A 9,696-nucleotide genomic window follows, 5' to 3' on the forward strand; every position below is an offset into this window, starting at 1 on the left:
TCTGGTTTCAGTTGCATCTCTTATTAAAGCATTTCAAAACAAACCCCTTCTACTAGCTCTTTGTGGTTTAAAGAAGTCAGTCTCATGGTATTGGTGTTTATTTATATACAAACATCAGTATGCATGGCAGTGGAAAAAAAAAAGAAAAATAATTTATGTATCACATTGTGTTCAGATACAAGTTGTGCACACATGCACTTATTTGTGCTTGTGCATGGAAAAAAAAGGAAAGTCACAACATTGCTTTCTTTTGTCATTGCACTTCTACAGCACAGAAATACACAAAGAGCCACAAATAAACCACAAGCAGTTTACCCTTATTCACAAACAGTGCCATGACCATTGGATCATAGTTACCAAATTATCTCTAACAGTTCATTTAACATTAGTGCACATAGCAAGATTTTACTGGACAGATTCAACCGGGCACAGTCAGAAATATAGGGAAAAAATACAAAATCGGGCTTTGGCAGATTGTCACGATTGTGAGAGAAAATTGAAAGCACTTGACTTTAAGGATTGTATTACATGACCCTCAAAACTTGAACAAATGCTTAAAAATAGAGAACCTGGTGAATGTGAACCCTTAATCAGCATCAAACATTAATCCACCAAACAGTCTGGTACATGCAGCACCTCTGAGGTTGCAGATGTCGAGATCGCTTTCTGTTCTATTTCTTGGAAATAGCTGGTCCAAAAGCATCGAGAATGCCTTCGCAAAGAGACATGATTGTATCTTCAAAACTGCCAATTACGCTGATGTTAAAAAAATGTAACAAATGAGTTTGGACAAAAGTGCCAAAGTTCTCTCTCCGAGGGCCTTTTAGTGAGACAGAAAGTCACAAAAATGTCCAACCTCATGAAAGGTATATATGAAAATGCAACAGAAAAGTGCAAATAATGAAAAAATAAATTAAAATGACTGGTTTAAAACAGGGGTTACTTAAACTATTAAGTAAATCAATGGGTTGACCTCATTTCAAACTCCACATTCTTATTCTTCGTATGATTAACAGCTGACAGTTAAAGCCCCACATTTCATCCATCTGAAATAAGTGAATTTAGCTCCTTTGATTTCTGGTTGGTTGCCTCCTGCAAACAGAAGGTTCTAACTATAGGTGGGTGGGACAGCTGTGTGCTTGAGGATATCCCCTCTTGATGAATCGCAGGTGCTTAAGCCTGGCACATTGGCAACTTTCCTCATGTTTAATATGAACATTCAATATACATGAAATAAAATAAGAATAAACAGAATAGGTCAACTTTACCTTCCCTCTTTATGAAATCCTGATTAAAATAAAGCATCCTGGATTTGCACTTCAGATTCCACTATAAAAACTGGATAAAGTCTTTGGGTGAGCAATTTCCAAATTTGAAGAAAAACTAATTCTTCTCCAAGACCTGAAAAGTACAGGACTTTGGCATCTAAAATATGTAATAAACCTCATAATTTACGTCAGACACTGTTGGTTACAAGCTTACAAAATGCAGCCTTATCGCTCATGGTCATTAACAACAAGCTGAACTGCTGGGCTGATCTACTTTTACAATGTAATCTACAAGCAAAGTGAGTGAAAGCACACAGGACAAGGCTTTCTAAGAAGGAAACAAATAAACGTTGAATTCATGATTTATGTCAAACATACATGTACTGTACATGTGCCCCAAAAGCCTACTGGCTCATCAAATATCAAAATTCTGCATTTACACACAAGTAATATGCACATCACCACAAAGGCAGTGACAAATACAAACTTAAATATACCGTTAATGTAAACGAGTTAAATATTCCAAATGACACACATACTTTCACAAGAGTCACATTCTAGGATGCATAGTTTTGTGAAAAGAATGATTACACACACATCAACCGCACGTACACTTACACACAGGCACGCACGCACACAAAATTGACTTTCACGCTAAATGCAAATCATCATACAGACACACAAACACACACACACGCACGACTGTGCAATACAATGCTAGAATTAAAAAGCCACCGATGAGTACTCCAGTATATGTGTGTCAAGTGTTGAACGTGTCCTTACGACCGAGTCTGAACACAAAGTCCAAGAAGAGGGGCCGGTCACAGGCTCACCAACGACAGAGTATCTGAAGGTTTTAGAATTTAAGGCCTTTCAATTTAAGTAGAACTTAAATCTCAACTTTCACTACCAGCTTGTGGTCCGAAAAGTTTTTTTCAGTTCCAGGACATTTCAGTGCTTTGTATGAATCCGGGTGGTCTCATTATTGATGTCTTTTGTAACATCAAGGCCCTCCGTAAAATAAAATTTAGAGCGCAGGAGATATCATTTACACACAAGTGGTTCATTTATTTTCAACGATTTATTTCTAAGCTTTTTTTGCCTTTATTTCAAAGGATCGGCTGCAAGAGCGAGGATGACATGCAACATGGGTAGCATGTTCTTTATTTCTGCTTAAAATTATGTTTTGGTTCAAATAATCTACTTTTACTACTTTACAATTTTCTTTAATTGGCTGGAAAGTTTTCTGCAGTGTCGTGTGGAAGCTCCTCATTGAAACAGCCGCACAAAGCGTCAACCGAATGCATCAAGTCCTCCTCGATATCAGCTGAAGACAAATATATGTCGTAAATTACGTGTATAGCAGAAGTCAATTCTGTTTTACACTTAAAGTGAGCCGATCCGTTACTGCAGATACTCTGACTGGACTCTGACCGCAATTCTTAAACTCTGTGTTCATAATTTAGGAAGGACAAATCTTTAAATGTAGATGCCTCAGTTATCAAGGCCAAATGATTTACTAAGGAACTTCTAAGTCAAGTTTCATCCCATTCAGCTCAGACCTTTAAAGCTTGGTGTGAAAGAAGGGACTTAATAAGAGGAGGCGAGGGCTGGTCTGACAAATTGGCTTATGCTAGTTTAAATCATCATAGATACTTGAAATAGGAGGTGCTGAGAGTTTGGGCCTCTTTTTTTTGGTCGATATACTGATATTACTCTGAGAGCTGCTGCCGCCGCCTCCAGCCAGGCTTCCACTCCCACTTCCTCCTCCTCCACTGTTCAATGGAAGAGATGGCTTCTTCTTTTTCTTGGGCTTCCGAGAATCTGAATGGTTGGTGCCTGCAACAAGAACAGGAATGTATTTTACTGATAAAACCTACATGTCATAATTACTAAATGAGTGTCCCTTCCTTACTGGCTTTAGATGAAGCAGAATCAGTAGGTGAAATATCAGAGTCCTCCCACTGCAGGCGGCTCATTAAGGGTTGTGCATCTGGAATGTCAAAGCTGTCAGTCTCCACAGCATCTGCATCAGGCAGCGTTGGCCTGTGACATAAAAAACAGACACAGTAACACAGTTTTAGACAAAGCCACACACAGATACACACATAAACAAAATGTCTATATATCTGTTAAGTTTCTTTTCCATCTCTATAATACCAATAACAACACCACAACCAACAACACCACTTTTACTTTTAATAATAACTTTACAACACTAATGCACATTTGCCCAACATTTTGCTTATAGTTGTTGGACAAATACAGTGGGGCAAAAAAGTATTTAGTCAGCCACCGATTGTGCAAGTTCCCCCACTTAAAATGATGACAGAGGTCAGTAATTTGCACCAGAGGTACACTTCAACTGTGAGAGACAGAATGTGAAAAAAAAATCCATGAATTCACATGGTAGGATTTGTAAAGAATTTATTCGTAAATCAGGGTGGAAAATAAGTATTTGGTCACCTCAAACAAGGAAAATCCCTGGCTCTCACAGACCTGTAACGTCTTCTGTAAGAAGCTTTTCTGTCCCCCACTCATTACCTGTATGAATGGCACCTGTTTGACCTCATCATCTGTATAAAAGACACCTGTCCACAGCCTCAACCAGTCAGACTCCAAACTCCGCCATGGCCAAGACCAAAGAGCTTTCGAAGGACACCAGGAAAAGAATTGTAGACCTGCACCAGACTGGGAAGAGTGAATCTACAATAGGCAAGCAGCTTGGTGTGAAAAAATCAACTGTGGGAGCAATCATCAGAACATGGAAGACATACAAGACCACTGATAATCTCCCTCGATCTGGGGCTCCACGCAAGATCTCATCCCGTGGGGTCAAAATGATCATGAGAACGGTGAGCAAAGATCCCAGAACCACACGGGGGGACCTGGTGAATGACCTGCAGAGAGCTGGGACCAAAGTAACAAAGGTCACCATCAGTAACACACTACAACGGCAGGGAATCAAATCCCGCAGTGCCAGACGTGTTCCGCTGCTGAAGCCAGTGCATGTCCAGGCCCGTCTGAAGTTTGCCAGAGAGCACATGGATGATACAGCAGAGGATTGGGAGAATGTCATGTGGTCAGATGAAACCAAAGTAGAACTTTTTGGTATAAACTCAACTCGTCGTGTTTGGAGGAAGAAGAATACTGAGTTGCATCCCAAGAACACCATACCTACTGTGAAGCATGGGGGTGGAAACATCATGCTATGGGGCTGTTTTTCTGCCAAGGGGACAGGACGACTGATCCGTGTTAAGGACAGAATGAATGGGGCCAAGTATCGTGAGATTTTGAGCCAAAACCTCCTTCCATCAGTGAGAACTTTGAAGATGAAACGAGGCTGGGTCTTCCAACATGACAATGATCCAAAACACACCGCCCGGGCAACAAAGGAGTGGCTCCGTAAGAAGCATTTGAAAGTCCTGGAGTGGCCTAGCCAGTCTCCAGACCTCAACCCCATAGAAAATCTGTGGCGGGAGTTGAAAGTCCGTGTTGCTCGGCGACAGCCCCAAAACATCACTGCTCTTGAGAAGATCTGCATGGAGGAATGGGCCAAAATACCAGCTACTGTGTGTGCAAACCTGGTAAAGACCTATAGTAAACGTTTGACCTCTGTTATTGCCAACAAAGGTTATGTTACAAAGTATTGAGTTGTATTTTTGTTATTGACCAAATACTTATTTTCCACCCTGATTTACGAATAAATTCTTTACAAATCCTACCATGTGAATTCATGGATTTTTTTTTCACATTCTGTCTCTCACAGTTGAAGTGTACCTCTGGTGCAAATTACTGACCTCTGTCATCATTTTAAGTGGGGGAACTTGCACAATCGGTGGCTGACTAAATACTTTTTTGCCCCACTGTATATATTTGTGTGCTTATTAACACATGTCCTTCTTTCTGACCCACACTGTTTTTTTTATACATGACTCCCTCTCACTGGGTTTTTGATTTTAGGTGAATACTTGGGGAAAATAGAAAATGTCTCGAGAGTTAAAAGAATCAAATTTCAAGCAAAAACAATAACATCAAAAACTGCTTATTATTGCCTCTATCAATAACAAGATAAATAGCTTCATTTTCTGAACCGTGTGCATAAAGACAAGGCCTGGAAAATTATACTCGACCATTTTCACCATTTCTGTCACTTTGTAGATGAAATATTTTATACATGAACTAAGATGATATTTCTGTTTAAGGTAATTCTTTAAGCACAGTCTACTCATCTCAGCCGTTAAACCATACTTTCAGACTAAGATGTATGGAGTGGGTTTATTATTATTTTTAGCAAGGCCGATAGGCTGTGGTGTTTATGATAACAAATAGTTACAAGTGAGGGTGCTACAACCACAGATTTTGGTGTCATGTTCCGGTTCACAGGACCAGAAAAACTTCCTGATGTAGTCTATCGATCTTTCCCAGTGTTTAAAACTCATGCAGCGTTCAGTTCTGTTAACAATGGCTTTACAAGTCATTTACAGCAGTGCTTTTGCATAAAAGTCGTTCCTGGCAAGAAAGGCGTCCCTCTGCCAGAGTTGCCAAGGCAACCATATCAGCAAACAGTGAACTGTTTGAGCAAACACCTGCACGATGAGGGTAACAACGCCAACTCAAACATGACTTTTGTCAAGTGCACTCTAGGTAGTGGTTTTGGTGAGGAACGGGTCAGGGTACACTCACGCGGACGGCCCCAGGAGGAACAACCTGACGGCCCTCCTCTGTTCGTCCGTGTGTTGGGGACATCGCTGAGACCTGGTGGGACACAAGGTGGCATTATACATCCCTGACTAATGGCCCGCCCACACCCACCACATAGTTTTACACATCTCCCTGCCTGCAGGCCAGCAGGGAAGGTGGGACGGACTGATGGGACACAGTCAGAGACCAACTGATAATGGGCCGTTATGAGTTATAAACTATTAGAGGTTAGTCACTGATGGGTTCCTCATTATTATAAGTCTGTTGTTAAGACCTTTAAAGATTTGGCTCTTCACCTTGGAGAAAAAGAACAGGTCTAAAAGAGATCAATTATGAGTTGCCACTTGTGTTCCCTTGAGTTAGTTTGATCATACACAATTTTCTTATTTAATTAAAAAAAAAACAACTTCCTTATATTTATGTATTTCATTTTCAGCCGTGACTTTCCGTTGCAGACAACAGTTCTAAGCAATTAAGATTTCAAGGTATGAGGACGCTGACCTCAGAATTTAGATTCAATTAGATGGTTAAATCAACATGAATCCAGGTGTTATGTTACCAGAAACTATGCTGCAGGGAGCTAACAAAAGCAGCTGGCTGTTTTCTCAAAACAGAAAAGATTTAATTACAAGTTAATCTTTGTGTCAGAGGCTTAGGCAGTAATTACCTGGTACACATCTTCTTTGTGTGCTCAGATATCACCCCGCATTGCTGTAGAAACACACAATACTTTAATGATTCACACTTATATAATTAAATCAGTAGTTGGAACATTAAAAAAATGACATGCTTGGGCAGATTCATGAAAATTGCTCACCGTCGTTAGAAGGGATCTGACTTCATCGGGGCCCAAGGTTTCATAATTGATGCCAGTATTATAGTTGTACTGAATTTAAAAACAAAACATAAACCTTTATGAGTATAGAATTTACAATACTTTATAGCCTAGCAATCAATTTGATCACAGGAGGATTTGTCACCTTGTAAGATTCGGCACCGACGCCACTTCCAAGCTCACCTGGAATGCATACGCACAAACACACTGTTCATGTAACAGATTGAGAACGCTAAAAGCAAATCAAAATTGAACTATAAATTCCATCATCATCTAAAAGAAAAATATTTGCATTTCACTTTGAATTGTTTCCTACAACTCTGAGCTATGAACTTGAAAAAACAACACAACAAAAAACCCCGATAGACTCACCGTTTTTATGTTTCAGGGATTTGGATCTTCTTGGGGAATTTTGACTCTGCACAAACAAAAATGTTAAGATTTTAAATAACCTTATGATACACATGAAAAATTCATTTATACTAACAATGTGTAATTTAAAAAAAAAAAAACATACCTTATCTGACTTTCTCTTCTTGGCTGTAAAAAGGAAATAAGAAATGTTTATTTTAAGTAACCACCTGGAGATTTCTTTCATCTCTCAGTACAATGCAATCACTCAAGTGCTCACTTTTTTTTTCAGCCCCATACGACCAGTCATTATCATTAAGGTCATCATTGTCTTCCTGATCACTCTCTGATTTGCTCATATTATTACTGCTGGCTAGCCTGTTAAAAGAAGATCAAATAATTGAATTAGAATTTCATGTATAACTTTGGATCACTGCAGGAATTTCTGCTTTATGACCTTCACTGACCGACCTGCGGTTGGCGATGCGGCTGCTGTTGCGTCCCATGCCAAGGCATTTCTCCAAATGTGGAGCAAAGCGAGAAGCTGCTATTAATCTTTTACAGTTGGGACACTCACACTCTTTGTTCTTCCACTGATTGTACACCTGCCCAAATATGTCCACTCCTGGTTGATCCACAATTTCTGGAGGGGAAAAAAACCCAAACAAACAAAAAAAACCAGTAAGCAAACACATTGAAGACAGACAGAATAGAAACCAGATCCAACGGCACCAACCAAACTCCTTCATGCTCTCTTGGTCCGTTTCATCCAAGAAGAAATAGCCCTGTTTAACAGCTCGATGCACCTCAAAACACAGGCCCAAACAGGCATCTTCCACCAGCTCAGAGTAGATGTCATGGGCCAGGGCCTACAACAACAAAAACATAGTGTAACACCAAAGACAAACCCAATGTTAGGTATCTGCCCCTGGGGCAGACTCTGTCAGTAGCTGTGGCTACAACTGTAGCTTGCCTCCACCAGTGTATGAATGTGAGAGTGAATGAATAGTGGAATTGTAAAGCACTTTGAGGGGTCCCGAAAAGCGCTATATAAATGCAATCCATTATTATTATTATTATTATTATAATAAATGCATGGGTACCGGTATGCACAGGTAATACCTCACCTCCAGCCTGGTGTTGTCTGGGCCTGAGAGGGGCATATCCTCCATTTTCATTTGAAAATCTCTATTGGAAGTCTTGACAGCAAGGTAATAAGATTGATATCTGAGGACTTAAAAGAGATAGGATGGAAGTGAAATCACAGCATGCTTGAAAGGCAACAGATGTAAGGCACACAGATTCAAGATACCAGTCGCAAATAACATACTTTAAAAATATGTATTAGCACTTGTTCCAGGTCTATCTTCATCCTGTTGAAAAGAAGAAATAATCGCTGGTCATGTCCAAGATCACCACAGAAGTTTCATGTAAACATATGATAATTAGCGGTACAATCTGACCACTGTAACCCCAAGCCTGAACTGAACATATCAGCACATATCAGCTACAGCAACATCCTGATTTTCACATTACTGGACATCACACACACAGAGAGAAATGTGGTTTTAACTATGTACTCTAACCAGCTTTAACATTACATGTGGTTGATTGAGATAAACAAGATACCTATGTATCCAACACGTAAGCTCAAAAATAGCTACATTTTACAAAAACACATTCATTTAAACTACCTCACGAACGACTAGCTAACGTTAGTAGAACCTAAACGCAGGTAGTGACAGTTCCTTAGCAAATTAACTCCGGTTAATATCACCTTTCATGGTTTATATCTGCTGGCCCCACTGCTCTATTAATATGAACTGAAGGAAAGGCCTTTGTGGCATTCAAATACTAAGAAACAGTGTAGCGACGTTAGGTGTGTTTTAATTTCAAACTGTTTCCTCTTACCCTGTCATGCCGAAAACTCAGCCTGAACCGGGCAGTTTCTCTGAAGGAGGCAACATGACCGAGTCCATCCAAATAAAACGCGTTAGCAGGAGGCCCGGTCTTCAGCTACAGCCATTTTAATAACACGGGCAAAACAAAAAGCTCGATAAAAGTGTTTGTTGTCGCAGGTGTCGGTTAGCAAAACTGACGGTACGAGCGAGGAGGCCGACAAAGCATATAAACCAGCTAACTTCCGGTTGTAGCAATAAAAATAAAAGCTTAACCTGCAAATGTGAAGCGAGTTGCTGGAACTCGACAAAAAAACCCAAAAAACAAAACAAGAATACAGTCCATGTCGTTAAAAAGGATAGAGATTAAGCTAATTTAATCATTCAAATGCTTGTAAAATATATACAATAATGTAATGTAAGGTAATGTAATGTAAAGTAATGTTGCTACATTCAAAAATACCAATACACATCATGACTCATTTAATTTTTCTGTCACTATTTGCTATATTAATGTGCATTTTTTATTAACAAGCAAGATGAGGAAATGTATCTTAATTTTTTAAAATCTAATCTTTTAATTTCTAACTAGAACAAGAACAACATTTTAAAAACAATTGTTAACATTTTTATTTAGCCA

At 39.5% G+C, this 9,696-nt stretch overlaps 1 protein-coding gene across 3 annotated transcripts; it reads right to left on the reverse strand.

Annotated features, from left to right (window-relative positions):
- Nucleotides 1-82: 82 nt before the first annotated feature.
- On the reverse strand, nucleotides 83-9,289 carry atxn7l3a (ataxin 7 like 3a). 3 transcript variants are annotated; one of them, XM_087839991.1, is made up of 14 exons: nucleotides 9,070-9,289; nucleotides 8,489-8,531; nucleotides 8,286-8,357; nucleotides 7,895-8,027; nucleotides 7,630-7,801; nucleotides 7,439-7,536; nucleotides 7,325-7,347; nucleotides 7,180-7,225; nucleotides 6,953-6,990; nucleotides 6,790-6,858; nucleotides 6,640-6,683; nucleotides 5,955-6,026; nucleotides 3,184-3,314; nucleotides 83-3,107 (listed from the first exon to the last, which is right to left on the reverse strand). In XM_087839991.1, the coding sequence occupies exons 1-14, from the start codon at nucleotides 9,075-9,077 to the stop codon at nucleotides 2,902-2,904; spliced, it is 1,155 nt and encodes a 384-aa protein (XP_087696117.1). In that variant the 5' UTR covers nucleotides 9,078-9,289; the 3' UTR covers nucleotides 83-2,901. The 3 variants fall into 3 exon arrangements, with proteins under 3 accessions (XP_087696117.1, XP_006803057.1, XP_006803058.1); XM_006802994.2 differs by having other exon boundaries at nucleotides 8,286-8,392; XM_006802995.3 differs by lacking the exon at nucleotides 9,070-9,289 and adding an exon at nucleotides 8,936-8,992 and having other exon boundaries at nucleotides 8,286-8,392.
- Nucleotides 9,290-9,696: the final 407 nt, after the last annotated feature.

This window comes from Neolamprologus brichardi, chromosome 4 (assembly GCF_056152115.1).
Source record: "Neolamprologus brichardi isolate AB-2024 chromosome 4, ASM5615211v1, whole genome shotgun sequence".
NCBI lineage: Eukaryota > Metazoa > Chordata > Actinopteri > Cichliformes > Cichlidae > Neolamprologus > Neolamprologus brichardi.

What these genes read in the sequence shown, in the direction of transcription:
- atxn7l3a (XM_087839991.1), bottom strand. An exon ending in GTATGGGGCTGAAAAAAAAA is followed by an intron (nt 7,348 to 7,438) that starts GTGAGCACTTGA and finishes TCCTTTTTACAG; the next exon opens with CCAAGAAGAGAAAGTCAGAT. An exon ending in TCAGATCCCTTCTAACGACG is followed by an intron (nt 6,684 to 6,789) that starts GTGAGCAATTTT and finishes GTGTTTCTACAG; the next exon opens with CAATGCGGGGTGATATCTGA.